The sequence below is a fragment of the Stegodyphus dumicola genome, chromosome 9 (genome assembly GCF_044657685.1).
Source record: "Stegodyphus dumicola isolate Sdum_Otavi_A_Nest chromosome 9, ASM4465768v1".
Taxonomy (NCBI): Eukaryota; Metazoa; Arthropoda; class Arachnida; order Araneae; family Eresidae; genus Stegodyphus; species Stegodyphus dumicola.
In genome coordinates, this window is record NC_140776.1 from 53594537 (window position 1) to 53617917 (window position 23381).

Sequence of the window (23381 nt, forward strand, 5' to 3'; positions counted from 1 at the left end):
ATGCTGTATTTTGTACATATTCCCCAGATCCTCAAAGTCACCCAACGTACCTAAATATTTAGGTGAAAGGTTTCAGATTTTAACTTACATTCAAAGGGACTTTTTTTAACGTTTTGTGCGTTACCTTTATTTATTAACCTCTTCGTCATCCGTAACGCGTCTAGCGCGTTCAAGTGAAACTTTCAAACTCCCGCTTGAGGCCATAACGCGCCTCAAACGTTCTTCTACATTTTAAAACTTTTAAACGTATAAAACGCTTTCTAAATGTTTACTCGTTCGAGTTTTTATTTTTGTTTGTTCTAATACCTCCTAGAGGGTAGCACTAATCAGGCATTCTATTTCTAATTGAATTTACCCCGGGTTTTATGAATATTCGCGCCATTTTACATAAAATACAAGACAGTGAGAGATGGCTTCAACGTCTACTCAGCAGAAAAAGAGAAAAAATGAGGTTGTGAATTGGAAAGACAAGAAGGATAGACATTTGATGAGTACAGTCCATAATAACTGGATGATTGATGTTGGAACACGGAAAAGAATTGTAAAAAAAAACCAATAATGGTAAAAGATTACAACAACAAAATGGGAGGAGTGAACCGCCTGAATCAGATGTTATCAAATTATCCTGCTGTTAAAAATAAGCAGAGATATTATTATTTTTCATTATGCTTTATTTCCTTATAATTTCACTTAATATTCATTGACATTCATCCACTACGAAAGTCATATACGGAAAGTTATGATGTACAGAGAAAACAACATTACACGCTACGAAAAACAGAGGCCGCTGGGGGAAATTTTCGCGGACAGGAGAGGACGGCGAAAGGGTTAAATATCATGTTCCACGTACTCAAACTATAAAGTTCAGTTCAACAGCAATATCGCAAATTAATTTTAAAATGTGCATATCTTTAGAAATTCCGATACAGAATATCGTGCGGTGGAGATAATTCCCCCCCCCCGTACAGTGTTGCCATTGCTCGCTTTGAAATTGTTGAGTTTTTTAATAAAAAATTCTTTGAAGTATTACAAAATATGAAATTGATAATAAAGCATATTTCAAATTAGGGCATCCACATGCCCATATTCTATGGAAGATAACGTTATTCAAATTTTGATGGTTCCAAGTACCATTGTTTTATCACAATGCGAGAAACATACATACGAGTACATTTATGCAGATTCTTAATTAAGACCAAGACGCATTCTTAATTATTTAATTTCTTTAAATATAACATAGGGCGATAATATATTGTGGCAATAATTTGAAAAGTGATACAGCCTTTTAAAATTTTCGATGCAAAATGCCAAAACGGAATGAAAGTCAGTCCTTCAAGGCAAATTACCTTTTGAATAAAAAAAAAAAAAAAAAAAAAAAAAAAAAATTAATTAAAAAATAAACTTCTGTTGCGTTTTGCCTAACATTTAAATCCATCCAGTATAGGTATAGCTACAAAAATTCATGTTATAGTATTTCAAAAATGTGCATTTCTTGATTAGTTAAAAGAGATTTTCCATTTTTCGAATGGTTAGTTTACTAAAAACACCGATTCGTACTGCACATCGAGATTTGAACTCATGCACAGGATACTAACCAAGGAAGATTATATACTCAGCAATTTTTCTTTAATATCTTCCACCTAACTAGCCATATTTGTGTAGAAGTGTAAAATATCAAACACAGATCATGTGTGAACCAGTTAGTTATACTCTCCTTAAAATATTCAATCTGTTTACATGTTATTTTATGAAACTATTTAATTTTAATACTCTTTATCGTATTTCATTGCAAAAACGTTACCCAGCCTAACTTTCAAAAAAAAAAAAAAAAAAAAAAAAAACCTGATGTATACACCACATGACTTCCTCGCATAGAAAATTAAACTACACGTATTTTTTGCTGCATTTCATTTAAACCTCGAATTTCATTAGAGATATAGTCCTCCTTCTATTAATTCAGTTCTGACTTCACGGCAAGGCAAAAATACATAAAACCTTAAAATATCTTTATCACGAATTTGAAAAATATAGAAAAATATAAAACACCACATAGAGTTAAAAGAATTTAAAAAAAAAAAATTTACAATTAAAATTAGAGTTGAAAAAAAAGCAATTCGGCCAACGGGTAAGAAGGCAGACTTCTCGGAGCACAAAACTGAAAGTTTACTTTTGGTCCCACTCGGCAAAAAGACACTCAAGGTGCAGAAGCCAACTTAATTCACTATTATGCCAAGTTTCAAATGTAAACAAATATGGCAGCTATTGTATTGTAAAAAAATTAAGCTTACCCACACTTAAACATTTTTTTTTTAAATTGTAGATAATTCTACAATTATTGCATGCATATTACGTAAAGGCATAAAAACTTTAACCAGAAGATAAGAACAACATAATTCAATCATTTTTAAAGCAAAAAGTGCAAAATTTACCAAAATATAAGAATAAAAAAAAAAATGAGCTCATGGAGCAAGTAACAGAGTGGGGATGTGTATATATATACAGAGTGGGTGTATAAAAGGTGTTTGCAAAGATTTATATACAAACAAACCTTAGAATTTTATTTTCTAATGTGTTCAATCTGATGGCTCTTTTGTTGAACTATCATATTAAATCTTCATTTCCAAGATAAAAGTCCTTTTCTTAAAATATCAAGGTTGATTTTATTCCACTTCTCCTTCACTATCTTCCAGAGTACATGCAATGTTTTTGGGCTGTCGCTTAAAAAGAGCTCGTTTTAAAAGTCCAAATGTGCAGTAATCCATAGGAGACGCATCATGGGTGGGATGAATTCAAAGGAAATAGCTTCAATTCTCATTTTTTCAAAAATAGAACAGTAGATTTAGAGGGATGGCTTGGAGCGTTATCCTGATGAAACTTAACAAAGTGAAGATTTTTTGGATAAAGAGATGGAATTTCTTTAAAAATAGGTGCTAAAACATATTTCTGATAGTAATCTGAATTATTTTCACACCTTTTTCTACTTTCTTTGAGTTTTCTATTATAAGAGAATCCAGTAATAACCATAAAACCTTTAGAAAAACTTTCCTTGTTTTCTCTGAACCAATATATTAAATCGTTTTCTTCTCTTTTTCGGTAATAAATCGATCTTTTTTTATTGCAATCAGATAAGTATACCCAAGCCAGATCAAATGTAACTGATATATTTTCCTTTTTCACCTGCCGAATAATTTTCATATAGCAATTTGCACATAGTCTTGCGCTGAGAAACGTGTTTAGGCGTTAGGCGATGAACATCATTTGTTGTTGTTGTTTTAATTAGCTTTAAATCAGATTTTATAATTTTGTTCACAGTTCTTACAGAGATATTTAAAGATTTTGCAATAGCTCTTTGGAGGACTGGATATTTCTTTAAAATATGAGATGTGACTTTTACAACTACATGTTATAGCAGTCCTATATATAAAATTTCAACATTCTGAGACTGCTCGTTTTGAGTTATGCAAGATGCACACGTATGTATGTACAGCCACCACGAAGAAAATCTCTTCTGAATCCATTTTAAATCCTTTTTGCAAACAGCTTTGGGAAAAAGTACTTTATTCTGTTCTTACATACGGATGTCATGCAAAAATATCATTAAATTGTATTTGATAGAGGTCAAAATGGATATTTTCGTTGAAATATGATACCCGAAAATTTTCGCAATTACAATACATCCTTTATTTCGTACAAGGAAGTAAAAAGTATCATGGGAAAAACTGTTTAATTTTTAACCTCTAATAACTTAGAGAATAACTGTTCTCACATCACTCATGAAAAATACTCTCTGTATATGAAGAATACTAATAAATTGCTTCAATCTAGCAAGCAAAAAACCTGGACTGTACATAATTCTAACTATTTTACACATACCAAACCACAAAAATAAATAAAATACATTTCTTAGATTTCACATAACTCGGTTACTTCAGTTATTGTTTCTGCTGACTTTTTAAATCATTCATTTAAATTAAAAATATTTGCCTTCTATTTTTTTTTTATTATTATTTATTTATTGATGAAAAAAACCAGAGTAACCAGAATAATTAAATTTAAAATAATTACTTAATGGCATTTTAAAAATCGGATTCATGAGTATCTGCTGAATATTCAGCAAATATTGGGTTGGCCGAAAAAAAGTAATTTCGGTTTTTTTCATCTTGCTGGTACCTTCATGCTCCTGAGATCATAAAACTTCTGACCTTTACCAACAACACATTCAACTAAGTGCAATTTAAGATCATCATTACTGAAATTTTTACCATTTATTAAGTTTTGCAAATTTTGAAATAAATGATAATTTGAGAGTGCAAGGCCGGAGCTATATGGTGGATGCGACATCACTTCCCAACTTTGCAATAATTTTGTACATTTTGCGTACAGATGTGTTAGGCCGTGCACTGTCGTAGTGGAACACAGTTCCTTTGCGTTTTGCCAATTCTCGCCTTTTTCCTTTGATTGCATCCTCCATTTTCCCAAGTTGTTGGCAGTAAACATTTCAGTTGATCATTTGGTTGCTTGAAAGCAGCTCAAAATACACACCTTGGTATTCCCCCCCCCCCAAATTGACAGCATGATCGTTTCCTGATGGAATTTAACTTTCGATATGATTTGTGTTAATTCATCATTTGGAACATGATCTTTTTGGATTAAAGTTATTGTAGAAGATCCATTTTTCATCAATAGTGAAAATTCGTTTCAAAAAGGGGTCGAGTGCATTATGTTTGAAATGTGAACTCCAAATACTTATTCGTTGTATTAAGCGAATTTCTATCAATTCATGCATAACACCAATATTGAACTTCATTTAACCTTTTTGCAATCTCTCACACAGTTATATGACAATTTGATTCAATTATGGCTTATAAATTTTATCATTATCAAGTTCAGAAGGTTAGCCAGAAAAAAAAAAAAAAAAACAAAACTCCAGAGTGGAGACTTTTAAATCAATTATGACATACACATTCTAGTAAGTAATCAACACCATAAACTTTACATCTCTCTTTATGAACCTCAGCCACTTTCTTGTCTTTTATGAAAACAAAAATATAAAATATGTTCAAAACGTCAATTTTTGCACTTCAAGTTAAAACTTACAGTTAACTAATAGTTGTAAACAAAAACACATGGAATTTATTTCTCTAGCAACCAGAAAGTGTCAACTGCCAAGTCTGAAAGGAAAAAAATTACTAGATTGACATAAGCATATCAAAATGAACATAATGCTATCTATTTGAGCAAATCAAAATTACTTTTTTGCCAGCTCAATAATAATCAAATAGTGTTAAATCATCACAAAAAAAAAAAAAAAAAAAAAAAAAAACATAAAAAGAGAAAAACCTAAAAGGGCTTGGATTTTAACAGTTGTCCAAAATGCGTTATTAAGGTTTTTCTACTATCTCGCTGAGCTCGCAGTCTACCAGTCTCCTGCTGCACTCACTCCTACTAACCGATTTCTTTGTCTTTTTAGCTTTATTATTAAGCATCATTTTTATCCCACTTATGTCATATATAATTCAACAACAAAATTACAAATATTTTAAAAGCTGTGTGTGTTTAGAGTTCCCTATGAAGTATTAACTGTTAGTATATATTTTTTTTTCAGTCTTTTCTCAGTTTATCATATCAGTGCACAGTTTTCTTAGTAAGATGGCTTGCAAAACTTTGTCTTTTTATTATTACCATTTTGTATGTTAAAACTTATAAATTTAATATCATGTTCTTTGCACTTATGCCACATAAAATTCAGTTGAAGAGAAAAATCCCTAATTATTTTAAAACAGCATACCTCCAGAATTTCCAATATCGCTGCCAATTTCTTGCGGACTAAAGATAAGAATATTTTAATATACACAGTGTTGCCATTGCTCGCTTTCAAATCATTCAATTTGTTAAAAATTCAAGCTTCCAGTTTCCAAGCATAAATGTTTGGAGGGAGGATGACGTATTCAAAATTTGATGGCCATATTACTTCCTTGTATGAAGTATTGTAACCTCGGAAAAATTTTGGATATCATATTTCAATGAAAATATCCACATTAACCACTCTTAAAACCATTTGAATGATGTTTTTCCAAGTATGAACAGAAGACTGTTTTTGCCAAAAAGGATTGTAAAATGTATTCAAAACAGACTTTTTTTTTCTCTTGACGTCTGTAAGTACGTACATATGTATCTCAGGTCCGTGACACTTAGCCGGCAGGACACTTAACCGACACCAGTTAGCCGACAGAACATTTAGCCGACACGGACAGTTAGCTGACAGACATTTAGCCGACAAGGACACTTAGCCGACAGGACATTTAGCCGACACGGACACTTAGCCGACATGACATTAAGCCGACAATGAATCTCGCTCTTCCCAATGGTTTTAGATTTTTAATACTTTCACATTTCATTACTCCTTTGCTCAACACATCACATTACATTCATTCCCGTATAAAGTCGTTTCGGTCCTCCCACTAACGAAATTTTCTTTCCTTGTCAGGAAGTAGAGTGATTCGCCCTACTCCTAGCAACACTGGAACTACTTTTTTTTTTTATCTACTTAGTGACATTTAAATGGCACGTACCCAATAATTACTTAAAATTTACAAAATTTCTCGACTTCTCCATAAGTTCAATATTTGTTTTTCGCCTATCAGTAAAATTCATTTTTTGATTCTTAAAGATCTCATGTGCTTTTAATTATTGTGTTAATTTAGCATTGTTTGATATATATTGTGCTGTTTGGTGTATATTGGCCAAACTGAAAAAGCGCTGAAATTTCTCATCAGGGAATATGAATTAAATTTCAAAAGGAAAAAAGAATTTTTTTAGCTAAGTACGGCAGTCACTTAATTGCATTTGAGATCTTTAAAAATTATCTGTAAAGCTTCTTCATTTAATCAACTGGGTTCTTTTGAACACTTTCACATCATTAATAATTTTTCTTGTTTACTTAACGACATTAATATTCCAATCTCACTCTTCCAAATTTCTAATACTCATATGTTTCATTACTATTTTACTCAATACATCATGTTACATTCTTTTCCTTACAAAATCGTTTCGCTCCTCCTACAAATGAAATTTCCTTTCCCTGTCATGAAAAATCTAAATAATGCAATAAAAATTATTGTTATTCTTGAATTATACTTTTTATAGAAACATATGGTGGTGAAGGGTTAGTTTAGCAAATATATTTTATTTTGTTATTAAAAAGAATTTAAAAAAATTGAATTTTTAAACAAGCAAAGATATAATTTATTTTTGACCTCTATAATGAGCTAGACATGCCACTATTCCTGAGATAAAAATTCTATAACATTTTATTGACCACGCCTCTCTCTTAAAATACTTGCTTAGGTAAATATTCATAGCAGTAAACTGGTGCATTATGTTTAATTTAGAAGTAAAATATTCTTTATGGTTTTATTTCATTCATAACTGAATACATTTCTCAAAAGCTACATTTTTCACTCTTCATATATCGAAAACGCTGCTGATATGAAATTCCGGAAGTTGAAAAATCTCTGAAGAGAAATCGGAGGAGCACCAAGCAGAGCGGAGCAAAACGAGACATGCTGAAAAGCCACCGTAATGTGGTGCCATCTCTTGATACTGGATTTAACTACATCAGTCATGTAACTAGATAATATTATGTACTCTGTTTTAAAAGTTGCGATTTGCAATTTTCAATATAATAGTGTTACGAATTTGGTATATAAATAGCTAATGTTAGTTGAATTATAAATTAAATTGTTTTATTCCCTGTGCAGTGTAGCATGTGATGAATATTAAAGGAAAGCTAAGATGGAAAATTAAAAAGACAAGAGCATGTGCATTTTTAATTTAATAAATAAATATCTCTTTTTTGATTTCCAGAAAGTCCAGAAAATTCTTGCGCGCGATTTAAAATCTTATAAAAGGAGGAAAACCTCTCAGTAGTTGATTTTAGTTAGTTTGTTGTTGTTTTAAGAGTTTGTTTAGAAAACTGCTCTTGTTGACTAGCGAATTTGCAGATTAGCTTTCTCTACCTGTTTTGAATTAAGTTCTCTTGAACCTTTGAGTAGTTAAAAGATAACTACTATGAGATATTGTAATACTGAATGAATATCTGAGGAAAATTACGCATTTTTATTGTGATACTAATAAATTTTGTTCATTTTTCATCGGACTTGTGCATTCAATTCAAACGAACCTGTATGCACACAACAATATGTTATATTATTTCATGTTTTTCTCATAAAATGTAATTTTATCCTTTATTATCTGTTAAAAATGTATAAATTTTCATTTCACTTTTCATTAATTTTTTTTTTTTTTCTTTCATTCCTTCTCTTTCTCGTTTTTGTTTTAGCTACATGGTAATAGGGAAATTTTTGGTGCCCATTTTCCTAAATACAATTACAAAGTTCTAGCCTAAAAAGGCATTTTTTATTGGAAGAGACTGGTTATATATTAAGTAACACGGTCACTCTATTTTTGTTAGGGGAACCAGCGGCCGAGCGGTAAAGTCTCTGAACACTGGCAGTTCGGTCCGAATATCAAATCCCGCGAACAGACAGGCTGCATGGGTATTTTCGTGCTTTTCCCTATGTGTAACATGTATACGAGCCAGTTTTTCTTAGAAAGTCCTCCAGGAAGTTATCCCTCCCATTACACAAATAGCCCTCTGCCTTTGCTATAATTACATAAACCAAACCTACTTCTGGCCGCAGGCCACGAGGTACGAATTCCTGTTCCGGAGTACTATCCCAGATTAATAAATATGCGATGCCTGTAAATAGCATTTTAAATAAAAAAAAAAAAAAAAAGAAAAGAAAAGGAAAGAAATGTAGTTCCAGTGTTGTTAGGAGTAGGGCGAATCACTCAACTTCCTGACAGGGAAAGAAAATTTCCTTAGTGGGAGGAGCGAAACGACTTTATACGGGAATGAATGTAATGTGATGTGTTGAGCATAGTAATGAAATGTGAAAGTATTAGAAATCTAAAACCTTTGGAAAGAGTGAGATTCATTGTCAGCTTAATGTCATGTCGGCTAACTGTCCATGTCGGCTAAGTGTCCTTGTCGGTTAAGTGTCCATGTTGGCTAAATGTCCTGTCAGCTAAGTGTCCATGTCGGCTAAATGTCCAGTCGTTTAAGTGTCCCTGCCGGCTAACTGGTGTCGATTACGTGTCCCGTCAGCTAAGTGTCCGCGGCCGATGTATCTCACATAACTCAAGAATGAATAGCCGTAGAACTTTGGAATTTTTTCAGAAATTTTTATAATAACTGCTTGGAATATCTTGAAGAATGGACAGTTCAATTCGAGGATATTAAAATTTTCATTGGGTGACATTAAAAAAGGAGATTTTATGGAAATACATGGAAAAATCTTTTTAATATATTAGTAACCATTTTCCGAAAAATAATATTTGTGAAAATGATCTTTTTGATGAGGTGTCGTTTTTAAAAATATACGTTACTGAAGAAAAAATTAAATGTTCATTGTCTGAAAATGTGGAAACAGACAAAAAAATGGATGGAGTTATTCCTTCATTTTAAACAGAATAATATTTCTTATGAAAATATTTTGAAAATTGTAGAACATGCACTCTCCCTTCCAGGAACAAATGCAGCAATAGAATGTGTTTTTTCTAGTATCAATAAAATATGGACAATTGAGAAAAATGCAGTTGAACATTAAAACTTTAAAATATGTATTAAGCGTAAAATGTAATTTGACCAATTCATGTGAGAAATTTCACGACATTTTAATAAATGATCCAAATCTATTTCAGAGTATTCACTCGGATAAAATATATAACCGTGAAAGAAAACCATATTGTTTTCAAATAAAATTTTAAATTAAATCAAAAACATAATATTCAAATTATAGTTTTTTTACAAGTATTTTTATAGTTACCAATAGTTAATAATAAATATATTTTTTGTAAATTCAGAAATAAGTAAATGAATGTATACATTAAAATACATTTTTTTTTTGAATTATTGGTCTGCTTTCATAACTAAATTACAATTCTCATTTCATTCTATTTGTCTCGCTTTGGCTCAATGAAAATATGGTCACTTAGCACTCTAATCATGCTCATTCAAGAAGATTTACATTTTTTATACTATTACGATAGAAAGAAAAGCATAGTGAAATAGCGTCCAAGCAGCACAGAAGGTAGAAGCGAAGTTCATGTTTATCCAATATCACAGTCTCTTAAGAGAAAGGTTTTGGTTAAAAAGGTTTCAGTTCTCAGAGTTTAGGTCCCGAATTAACCACATCATTTGTTATGCAAGTGCTGTAGCATAGATTAATCTAGAAATGGTGCAGTCCAGAAATGTTATTATTATTTCTAGAATAGAGAGACGAAATACGCAAATTAAAAATAAGAAATTAAGACACTAAATTAAATTATAAAGCTGATATACACATTTTTTATCTTACATATTTACATAAAATAGAATTACATTAGTATTTTAAATAATATGCAGACTCAAAATTTTGATACCAATGTTTTTTTTAGTCGGCATCCTAAAACCCGGCCGAAATTCTCATAATATAGCTTTCAAACCAGCATGGACCAAAACACTTTTCCCCCCCTCTTCGGCCTTTTTCCTAATGAGAAAAGTCATTCAAGTGGTCATTTGTCCCTCATGCATGCAGTAAAATTTATATGTTTGTAGGACGCTGTTCAATAGTATAGAATGGGCTGCTATATTTGCAATTTTTTCGATGTTTATTTTGCTTTAATTTACATTAATCTATATCCAATGTAATATTTATTTAGTGCAAAATGTTTATTTATCATTTACTATTTCTAAGCAATCTCAGCAGTAATTTGTGAATTTTATGACTTTTTCACACTTCATTTACATTTTCATATTTTCTTATTAGAAAACGAAAACAAAACTTTACAAAATGTAATAAATATGAACTAGCTTTAGGTCTGCAGGTTGCAATGTGATTTTTGATAATCTATTTTCATTAACAAAATAATAGTAATGAATAATTTAATGAAATAATAATAATAAATTCATTACTATTAGATGATTAGAATAAGATTCATTACAATTAGATTTTGAGATGAAGTTACAGCAATAAAGCTTTATGCAGCAATAACAATAAATCTGCTTTTTTTCATAATTTTGTTATTATAACATAAAAAAGAAAATCAGAGATATATTGGTTGTGTTTGATACTATTACGATAGAAAGAAAAGCATAGCAAAATAGTGTAATTAACTTTAGCAAATATTACATTGGACTATAAGGCAAAGGAGGTATACCTTTAAAGAGAATTTTCGGTACTTTTCCGTTTCGCCGGCGCAAATCTCGTCAAGCAGACTTTATTGGCGACAACATACAGTATACACATAAAAAATATTAAAAAAATGTTAGTTCTAAGAATTCCTTTTTTGAAGGCATAAACATTTTAATATCGCTTAAAATTTTATAAAAAGCCAATAAATAAAGACAATAAATTTGTAAAAAGACATTAATTTAAGAATTTACTATGCTTTCATGGTTCAACATCCTGATTCGCTGGTTTATATCACGTGACACCAAGCGATCTCATCTCACGTAAACTACTCTACAAAAATCTAATGCTCTCAGTAATTATCTACATTAATTTCAAGTTAAATCTTAATTTGGAACACAAGTTTAAATGCAAGAACTATTTCAATTCGTACGAATAGCTTACTCAGAAATTATGTAAAACTGCAGTGCTTTACTTCGCTAATGCATTCTCGTTAGAATTGATGAATTTAACCCTTGACTTTACCTTTTCTATATTTTCGGCTTCGGGTTAAGCGCTGTGATTGCATCCTGATTGACTTAATTACCGAAAATGGCCTTAGACATAAAAGTGAACTATCTGATAAAAATTCTATGTAATTATATGCCAGTATTGAAAGAAACAATCAATCTGATAAGAAAAAGCTGCGACTTGTTTTGAAAATGAGGCTTAAAAGGTTACCAGCGAGAATATTCCGTTTGGCATCGGTTGTACCATTATTGGCGACTTTATCGCTTGCGCCGGCAAAACGGAAAAGTACCGAATTTTCTTTGTAAAATTGACTTTTGTTAATGTTAGCAGGGAACAAAAATCCGCGACCTATACATGCAATCTGTTTTATACCAGCAGCACAAAGTGCAGTCTCATGAGAATTTTTTAAAACTTTGAATTTTTGTGGTGCCCGAATAGAAAGAGCACTCTTAAGCTTCATTTTAATATTTGCTAAAAAGAATTAATTTAGAGAAAACTGCTCAAGATAATTTTGTTAAAGTGAGTTTTAATCCACGATTTAAAATTTTAGAAAATATGAATTCACTAAAAATATTTTTCAGAACAGCTTTAAATGTTTATAAAGAATTATACATTAATTTCCTTTCATAGGCAGAATTCTGTCTAAAACCATCCTTATATCCAAGTTTGCTTGATTTTGTACACGTTTTACAAAATAAATTTTCTAATTTATTTTAAAAAGAGTAATCTTTCATATTTTCAAAAGAATAAGGGCATACTAGGTGTTTAAACTTGTACTGTAGTACTAAATCTATTTTTCATATTTCTTCCAGTAATCAAAACAATTACCCTGGAATATTTTCAAAACAAAATTAAGAAAACTGTTTATGCCAAATTTTTCATAAAGTATCCTCTTGTGTATTTTTTATTTACAGTGTGATATTTTCTCTTTGAAAAAATAAAAAATGGAACTACTCTTATATGCGCCCTCAAGTCGCCAAATTTCTCCATGCTGCCATATTACTATCTAAATTTTTTGTCAACATTTCAAACTTTAAGCCTAAAATGTCTCCAAAACGGCCTAAAATGTCTTCACGTTTTGAACACACAATTTAAGCTAAAAATCCGAAACAAAAACAAAAAATTTAGGTTGTAAAAACGTTTTTAAAGTTTCTAACCAAAAATATTTGACAAGAATCCATATACACAGCGATATATTTTAACTTAAAAAAACATCTAAAAATGGCACAATCTAGACAGTGAGCGAATCTACGAACTACGCATACCTAGCTTTAATAAATTAACATAACAACAATAAATTTCAAAGAATACCATGTACACAGCGTTCTGTTTCAACTTTAAAAAACATCTACGAATTGCACAATCTAGACGCTACACACTAATCAACAAAATAAACTAAAATAAATTTCAAGCAATTCAAAAAACAACAATAACGACAGAAATTCATACTAAAAAACAATGAACATAACATTCTACAAAATAAGAACAAGAATAAAATAAAATGCACTTACCGTGAATTAATGTGTTTTCGAACAGCAGAAATACCATTTCATACCGCCTTTAACATGCCACCACGTAATCACTACAGTCAAAAGTCGTTAATTTGGACACCCATAATCCGGAATGATCTATAATCTGGACCTCAAAGCTACAAACTTTCTGTGCATGCGTCGAATTAACGCATGCGCATAGGCGTTTACGTGTGCACGTAAGACTTTCACGGCTGCGAATGTGCATGTGCGCATGCACGTTTAATGTGAAACGGACGGTATAAGCTAAGCTAAAATTATCTAATTCAGTTAATGTTGCAGATTGCGTTGTTCCTTAGTCTTCGAATTGGATCCGGCTTATTATTTTTTGCAGACTGTTAGAGCAATTTTATAAAAGTAAGCTTGAACTTTCGATTATATCAAATAGAATTTCCAATATACATTTGCTAATATGTAAAGGATCTAAAGCGAAAGTATGTTTCGAAATCCGAAATCTGTTTATCAATTTCACGCTGCTCGGGGGGGAGGGGGACGCTGCAGCGTGCAATTAATTGGAAGTTGATCTGTCAGCACTATCCTTATCTTCAGGGCAGATGTTTTTATTTTATTTGGCTTATAATTCCTTACCAAATGTAGTATTTCATCTGGATATGCTCAGTCTTTGATATGATTTAAAACAAGTTCCCCGTCATTATAATTCGCTTCCGATAGTAAAGAAAGAGACACGGAGGTTATTGAAAATGAAAAAATTTCGACTGACAAATTAGTCGGTATTCTCGACACAGCAATTATAGGACTTGAACAGCGGAACTTTGTAACTAAACAAGAAATTATGTCTGTTTAATAGAATTAAAGAGAAAATATTATCACATGAAACGAAGCAACTTAAACAACTTACATTGAAAGAAATGTTTAATAAAATAAACAAATAAATATTAAGCTTTTTCTTTTTGTAAATTTTGATACCTTTTAGATCATAATTGTTCTTTATTTCATAAATTACGGTTTCATATTTTTAATTTTGTAATTTCTGCATGCCATCTTACCAGATTTAAACTGATGATCTATAACCCGGAAAAATTGATAATCCGGAATGGCCGAAGTCCCGACGAGTCCGGATTAACGACTTTTGACTGTATCGTATTTATATGACAGCTAGACACACTATCCAGAAAATTCATACTATGGTTCACAAATAATCACAAATCCCTATTTCTATCATGCACAGCCACTAAAAATAATCTCCCAGACCCTCTTTCCACACCTCCAAATACCCACTGCCCCTCAACAGGATGGCCCCAATGATATTTCCTTTTGCCAAACTTCAATTCAAGAACTTCCACCATTTTATCTTTTTCCCCTATCTTCTCAGACACAGAGCATGACGTGAACCAATGAGCTCCAGCTAAAGATTTTTCAATGTTAACAGGGTTGCCATACAAAACGCAATCGCGCCAAAAACCATTGCAGAACACATATTACCACATTTGGTGAAATTAGAGCGTATATCAGAGTTGTACCTAAAAAATCATAAACAGAACAAAATAAATTCATGAGAAATAACTTTGAAGTGCAATAATTCCATTGTGATATGAAATATTGGAGAAAAGTGCAATACAGCTTATTTATTCACAAATAATCACTTCAGATGCCTAATTTATGTACTGTCGGTTAAGAAAAATAGGTTAGAAAATTAAATCGGTTATTTTAATACTTTTTCTTTAAAATATTTTATGGGCCCTTCAGTAGCACAGCAGTAAAGGTGGCTGAACACTTGTAGCTCGCTGGGTTTGAATCCCTGCTAAAGGGTTGGATTCATGGGCATTTTCACACTTTTCGCAATGTGTAACGTAGATACAAACCAGCTTTCTTTAGGAAGTCTTCCACGAAGGCATCCCTCCCTTTATACAGAGAGCTGTTGTGTGCTTTGACATAATTCAGTAAGCAAACCAAATCAATCCCAATCAAACCATGGAGAACGGCCTGATTACATCTGGAATTTTCCATCAGGAAGTGAATGCGAGCAATTTTCTCTTAAAAAGGTTTACAGAAAAGTACTCATCCCTTTAAACAGATAGCGTTCATGTGCTTTACCATAATCCAATTCGGTTGAAGTAGATTGAAGGGTGCCCCTTGTATTATCATGAAGTTGTTGTTTCATTTATGATAACCTGAGTAGTTGAATGTTATGGAAACCCCGTTATGATGTAATCTTTTTTTTTTTTTTTTGGCTCTACTGTGGAACTGAGTGCTCCTTTAACTTTTTAAGTGAAAATTGATTGATGTTTACATGAACAAAGTGAAAGAAGTGCACAATGCCAAATTTGAGCAATTCTCTTATTTTTTTAAGTGAAAATAGGTCGATGTACACATGGATAAAGTCAAGGGAATGCGCAATGCCAAGTTTTAATTCTTTGATGTTTTTTATAAATGAAAATAGGTCGATGTGCACATGGGTACTGAGTTTGTGCAATTCTTAGACTTGTTATTTTGTCTTTGTGTAGAGGCAATTTTTGGCACAATAAATCACCACTACCCAAAGTCCAAACAACGATGGTTGAATTCTAACAACTGATCAAGAATGCAAACTTTGATAAGCAGTTCTCGATAATCAGTTGTCAACAATTATCTGTTATTATTAAAATTTAACATTATAAAATTAGCAAAAAGAATATAAGACACATACCCTGGCAAAGTAGCCACATGGCCACCGAAAACCATATTCTCCCACTAGCTTATAGTGCGTTCTTTCTAAAAATCGGGACTTTTTTAAAACATCACGGGACGCGGGACAAATTGTTAAAAATTGGGACTGTCGACATCTCATCACCTTAGTCTAAAGATAAATTGATTTTATTTAATTTACAATGAATGAAAATCACAAATACTATTATGCAAGAGCGTGCAAAATCGTTGAAGTTTTAATCATAGTATATAAATACATATGCAGCGAATATTATTAGCCAGATCAAAAAGTTTCAGTTCGTATTAACAATAGAATGCTTATTGCTTGTTCGATTTTGACAATGCACGAGAGGACTAGTTGCCTCAAAATAGGGATGCCTTCGTATAGGGGCCCACCATGGGAAAAGTGTTAATCACTGAACCCTGGCAGTTCGACCGCGGTTAAATTCCAGGTGAACATAGCAGGCCTTGTGGCCTTCTTCGGGTGTACCATGAATATGAGAAAGTTTTCCTTTGGAAGTCTTTTATTATGGCATCTCTTCCCATAGACAGATAGCCCTCAACTTCCTTATCTTAATTAATTAATGTAACTTTAACCTTTGTCAGGGACTTTTGGAGAGAAAGCAATTTATAGTCATGTTATACATGGGGAGAGAAGCCTATGTAATCTGTTTATTCGCTTATACATAGATCAAACTACCCATTACCTAACAAGAATAGTAGATGGCTGTTACGATATAATTAAATACAATATTTACTGGCCTGAGGGAAGAAGTTTAAACATCAATAGGCAAAGCACAATGGAGGGGTTGCTAAAGATAGCGATGTTTTCGTAGAATACTTGGAAGAACTCGCTCACGTTCACATTTTTCATGGGGAAACCCATGCAAAAGACCATACAGCTAGTTCATTCGCTGGGACCTGAACTGAGGTGTTTAAACATGAAAAATTCAATGTTATGTATTTCATTACACTAGGATCTTCTAAATATACGTCCCCCCCCAGTAAGCTTGGCTCTATCATGCTCATTTGGCTGCCTGTATTCAAATAAATTATTGACATTGTCTTCAAAGTCTTTACATTTGTTAAAAGACACATTCCATCTTCTGAATAGTCAGAATCAGTATCGGCGAATTTTCCTTTTCTAAATCTCTCAGCAACTTGTTAATTTCATCTTGACTGAGATCTTTGAAACAAATGCCATTATAAGAATTAACATTTGCAAGGAAAAAGTTAGCACTCTAAAATTAAGAGACAGTGCTTTAATATGAGAAAAAGATACCTTCTATTTAATTTTCAAGTATATTGGCACGAGATGAAAAGCCAAACCAATAAGAAGCGGGAAACAATACATAAGCAGTGGCTACTGTGAGCAGCGATGATAGACCATCCTGAGATCTAAAAGATGATTACTCGAAAATGGAGCAGAAAATGCGGGTACGACACTTGTACTGCTGCCGGCATTAACGAAAGTCATTTTCATGGTACAACTACCGTACCGCCGGGTTTCAAAAGTTAATATTATACTTCTCATTTTTCTGAAAATACCATCATTAATGACTGTCATTGGAGTTTTGCAACTATTCCAAGTATTTTTTTCTTTTTTTAATTTCTCTAGCCACCCACTGCTCACATGAAATTCACTTTGACCTAAAGCTTTGACATACTCCATAGCTTTTTCAAGTATCAATGGCTGTGATACTGGCACATTTTTTTCCTCACTGTGTACAGCCATTTTAACATTGCTTCATCAACGTCTTCATAAACATGTTTTCTTATATTTGGCACTTGGATTCAAAGCTTGATGAAATTTTTTCCAGAACTTTTGATTAACTTTTCTGAAAAATTCCAAATTTTATGGCAATGTCTTTCTTTTTTACACTTCTGTCCATTCTGTTGAGAATTAGCATTTCTTATTTAAGAGTTAACATTTATTTTGACATTTTTATCATTCAATACACAACTAACTTTAAAAACTGTCTACAGCATGAAACCACAAAAAGCAGAAATAAAAATAGCATGCACTTGTTGCTTAACTTTAAACAGTTTTGTGAAACAGGATTGGTTGGATAATTTTTAACAAAAAGATTTTTATTCGAAAATCTCTCTCCCCACTTCACTCCTCATGCAGAATGGAATGTGACAGCAGATAAACAAGACCCTTTTTTTATTTAGGACCACAGTTGCAAAAAAATATACATGTAAGAGCAAATGAATAAATAATTTAAAGTAGAAAGAAAAATCTTGAAAAATTATTGACTCAAAAACTTCAAACCCTCTGACCAGCCAGGGTTTTCACCAAAAAAGTACAAATTTTCCAGAACTACTATGAGAAAAAATTGTCTTTATTTTAATGTAAAAATTCTCCTGGTATTTTATACCTGGATTTGCGCACTTTTAATATATTGCCTTAGTTTCTTTGACATATTTTAACATCCACATATATATACATTTTGAGATATGAAAAAAATATTCTAGGCTTTATATATACAGCCTTGCTGATTAGAGGGTTAAATAGACAGAGTACTTCACTATTTGGAGTTCTTTGTACAATTCAACCCTTGCACAGAACCCCGTAAAAAAAATTTGCTATGTAGAGGCATTCATAAAATAGTGTTCATTAAACAGAGATTTGACTGTAAATAATAATGATAAATGCTTTAATGCATACACATAACTTTTCAAAATGTTTACTGAAAGAAAACAAATCAATCACAAATTCCTTTTTTAACACTTTTTTTTTTTTTTTTTTTTTTCCCTGTGTGTGTGAATTAACTGCAAAAAAATTTGTACTTTTTGGGACCAGATTTAGAAATGCATGTATGTGCATATACATACATCTATGTATACATAGCTATATTTCTGAACACAGTTCCAATAACAAAAAAAGTATAAAAATTTCACAGCAACACCCTCTTTCATTAAAAAAAAAAAAAAAAAAAAAAACTATACATCCCATGCTGCAAATGAACATATTGATTACCACATCCAGTTTTAGAATTATGGTCTCAGAGGTCAACTTGATTTAATCATGTATATCAACAGTAAATTATGGAAAGAAGAAAGCAAAATTACAAATTTTCTTATATTTAGAAAATAATGGGCTAATTATTGTCAACAATACTTCCAAGGGGGGAAAAAACTGCTATCACAGTTTATTCTAGAGAAGTTTATAGTAAAATTTGACTTATCAATAACTGGCAGCAATTTTATTCTGAAGTATCATGCGTTCAACTGAAACATTCAGAAAAGCTAAATATTTTCAACTAAAATATAACATTCACATATTTAATTTAAAATTTATTTACTTGAATAGAATTTAGATATTTCAGACGAAAATATTTTGTTCTCTTTGCTAAGACAAATTTAAAGTTGATACAATAAAATGAAAATGAATTAAGTGAAATGAATTATTTAAAATAAATAAAATATTATCACCATCTGTAATGGCATTATATATAACTACAATTATTACATATTCTAATTTTCTATATTATACAAAGCATTCAATTTTTTATGTGTAAAATTAAGTCAAATTTTATCTTATCAAATTTTATTATTAGTGTTCCCCCCCCAAAAAAATTTAGATTTTATGCTAAATAATTTATAGCTATATAAATAAATTGGGTTGATCTTTACAATATGGTAACTGGTAGTTTGGCGACATTTTGGAGGCGATAAAGGTTACTACCTGGGACTTAGGTAATAATGTGAGCAGTACTCAGTTCCGATTACGCATTATTTTGCGTGAGGGAAATGAGAGATCATGGGATATGTCATGTGATATTAATGGACGAATTACGGTTCTTTAATCGGAAAAGGGGGGAAATCGGGAAAAAATGTGGAAATTTTGTATTTAGCTTTATTCTGTGTTGTGTGAAACAGTGTTGTGTAATTTTTGGATCCCATGGCCCTAACTAAAGTGATTCGAAATGGGTATTTAGGCATTGTGATAAAGAGAAGTTTGCTTTTTATTTAGCAGAGGAAGTATGGAAGAAAAATTTGCAGAACAAATCTTTGAATAATTTTATTGAATGAATTAGAAAAGTGTATCTGCCACGTAATCAAGATTCTGAAGAAGATTAGGTAAGTTAGTATTTTTAATTATTTGAGGATATTATTTTTATGCATTTTTCTAAATGTAAGGTGGAAAGGAATTTGGTATTATTGGGAAAATTGTTATTAGCAATGATTTAGTTAAAGTAATTCGGATTGTAAGGTAATTTTTATTAATTTAATGTATGTGCTCATTTATATTTTAAGTAGTGTTTTTGAATTTAATTATATTTTAATGAAATGATAGTTATTTTGTGAATTTTATGTTTGTAGGAATTTGGTATACGTTTAAGTTGAAATAAACTTGCATGGAAATAATTTAAATATTTGATACTAAGTATTTGTAATACTTGCGGTATGAATTCGTTGGTGACGTGTATAATGTAATAGATGATTTAGAAATTTTTGGATATTTTATTTATTTTATATGTGGAAATGTTCATATTTGTAAAGGGTAAATACTTTTTCGCGATCAGGTAATTTCATATATGTTCTTTTTACCGGGTTTAAAGATTGAGAAAATTGTCATGTATTTTCGTGAAATTTTTCTAATTTATGAGAAAAAAGCAGTGTACATGGATATAGTGAAGAGTGTGCGCAATGCCATTTTTGTGCAATTCTGGGATGTTTTTTTAAGTAAAAATAAGTCGGCTTGTACATGGTTTATGTGTATGTGTTATTTTGAAAAACACGTAAGGAGTATGGTATTGTGTTTTCCCAATTTTGCAGTGAATATTTGTCATGATTAAGCAGTTTTGTTAGATAAAATTTCTAGCATAAGTGTAATTCGGCTAGTAGATTGTTGGAAGAAGTGTTCAGTAGATAAAAAGAAAAGAAACACGTCTTTACTTCGTGAAGACAAAATGGCGGCGGGGAAAAAAAATAGAGGGTTGCTGTAGGAGAGTTGGTTGCCAAATTTTCGCCAAAAAATCGCCAAGTTACCATAATGAAAGATCAACCATAAATTGTATGTATATTTTTTTTAAATATTATTTCTCAGTCTGGCATTATTATACATATCTGTTAACTCTGTTACTGCATATAACTGTTAATTCTTTTTAGAACAATGAAAAGTAAGCAAAGTAAGAAAAAGTACTAATGAAAATATTTCTCCTCAGATATCAATGGAAGCAATTTAATAATTAAAAACAAAGTACAGATTTTTTTTAGCAGACAATTTTAAAATCTAGAGAGTAATATTAATTACTTAAAAGTTTTTTAAAAAAATTTATAAAATGCCAAAAATACTTAAACTACTATTTGCATATAAAATAAATGTACGTTACTAAATGTTAGATTGAATTCAGAATAATTGATAATGACATTTTTAAACTTTTAACGTAAATTCTTGTTTATTGAGTTCAATATTTATTGAGGACCTACTATAAAATCGGTTCAGTAACCTAATTGCATATATTTTTAAAGTATAATTAAAATAATCCTTTTCAGACTAGATTAGTGAAAAGATTTTTTTCCTTTTAATTTTAGATTTTCTCTTCTTTTACAAACAATAAAGTTGCAATAAAATTGGAATTTAAATATTAGCATATAATTTTTTCAGAGATCAAATTTCAGTGAAGCTAAAATTGACAAGTTTTTATCTTCACAGGAAAACTAAACACACAAAAAATTCGATTAACACATGGAGGTATATAAATACACTTATTGTAAAAACAAACTTTAAACAGAACTACTAAAAAGAAATGCAAACACTGAAATTATAAATGTTGACGCCTTGAACTGCCAATCACAAGTCGGATAAGATTACTTAGTTACATTTTTATTTTACTAAATATTATAAATCGTTCTAACTACATGAACAGTAAATAATATGAAAAAATATGTCCTCTCTTATCCGCAAATTAATACTTCAGGAAATTTTTTGGGAGCTAAATTTCGCAACCTTAACGAAATCATCCGGAATGAAAGTAGAAATAATTCAGAAAGTTATATTAATATCATATTTTCTATTATTTAGATCTACATCTAAACTGTTATTATTATGAATCACTTTTTTACCCCCACAAAAAAAAGTTTGGGAGCCTGCCCTTTTTTTTTTTTTTTTTTTTTTTTTTTTTTTTAAGTTTAACCGTTTAAAGAAATACTTTTACATTTTCTTTGTTCTTAGATATCTTCATGCAAGCTACATACTTCAGAGTGAGATAGAGTTAATTGTTGGAGAATTATTAATGAGTTAAATAAATGTATGAAATTAATAACACTCACTTGTTAAGCGAATTTTCATTGCTCCGTTTCGCCTGCTAGGTTGGTTAGCCATGCTCTGCCTTCCAACACTTTAAATGATCCTCATATAGTAACACTTTGGACACATATTAAAATAATTTTGAGAGTAATCCATGACAGATAGGGAAACATTAAAAACATACATGTAGCTCTACCTCGCTACGTGACATTACCCCCTGAGTGACGGAGTGATACAAGCTTCAGTATTAGAGATCCCACCTCATACAGTGACAGAACTAGTATCCTGCCGCGAAGAAAATAGTTTAGCAGTGTTAATTCAAATATTTTTTATCTGAACATAATTGGTTATTTAAATATTTGTAGACATATCTTTAGACAAATCAAACTTTTATGTTAAATTTTTTTCTTAAAAATGAAGTTAGATAAAATAACTTTGAAAAAGTTTACATTAACTTTTAGTTATTTTCCTTCCGCAAGATGTCAGGAATGACCATATCCAGCATAAGAACAGCCATTCCTATGTATCAAATATTCTATTTGTTTGTTGTGCACAAATAATAATATTTATTTCAACTATATTAAATAATCTTCATGATGTCAGAACATTGGAAAAATTATGAGTAATTGTTTCAATAATCAAAAATAATTATTGATTCGAGCGACAACTTTGTCATTATCTAAGCAGCCCGCTGTTTATTTACATGCGAACTTTTATTGATTTATTAGTTGGATGTGGCAACTCGATGATGTTTATACTCTTCTGCAATTAATTTTTAGTTTGTGTCAGCGTGCCGTATGTTAAAATTATGTCATTTGCACTTTCCTGAGAATTATTTTTTGAAATCGTTTGTCATATCTGTATTAAAACTGCATTATTTTGTTCAGACGGCCCATAAACTAGAGATGCTCTGTCAGTGTTCATTTTAATATATGTGCTTCATGGAATCGATCAGCATATCTATACAAAAGTAAATTAGCAACAATTATTATAAAAAACTGCTATCAATTTTGTGTTTATTTTACAATAATATCAGACTGTTTTTTCCTTCTCATTCAGATAATGTAAATGGATAGTGATCAGATTTGTGCCAAATAGTTTCTCATTACAGCACTATATGAGTGTTCATATTCGCAAAAATATAAATTATCGTGTTCTAGTTTACTCGTTTTTTATATATTGTTTCTGAATTGAAGGGAATTC

General features: G+C 31.0%; 2 protein-coding genes across 7 annotated transcripts in view; one reads left to right on the plus strand and one right to left on the minus strand.

Moving 5' to 3' along the window:
* Positions 1 to 22623, minus strand: part of Smurf (SMAD specific E3 ubiquitin protein ligase) — a 221955-nt gene extending 199332 nt beyond the window's left edge. The window contains exon 1 of the mRNA XM_035352818.2: positions 22202 to 22623. Coding sequence (XP_035208709.1) covers positions 22202 to 22253 — 52 coding nt within the window. The 5' untranslated portion in view covers positions 22254 to 22623. The remainder of the gene's footprint in view (positions 1 to 22201) is intronic.
* Positions 22624 to 22759: 136 nt separating this feature from the next.
* LOC118183321 (uncharacterized) overlaps positions 22760 to 23381 on the plus strand; it is a 51521-nt gene continuing 50899 nt past the window's right edge. For 5 of the 6 annotated variants that reach the window (XM_085823441.1, XM_085823442.1, XM_085823440.1 and 2 more), the window contains exon 1: positions 22760 to 23148. In XM_085823441.1, the coding sequence (XP_085679567.1) occupies positions 23111 to 23148 (38 nt within the window). In that variant the 5' untranslated portion in view covers positions 22760 to 23110. The remainder of the gene's footprint in view (positions 23149 to 23381) is intronic. The other variant, XM_035352823.2, reaches the window with a different exon arrangement.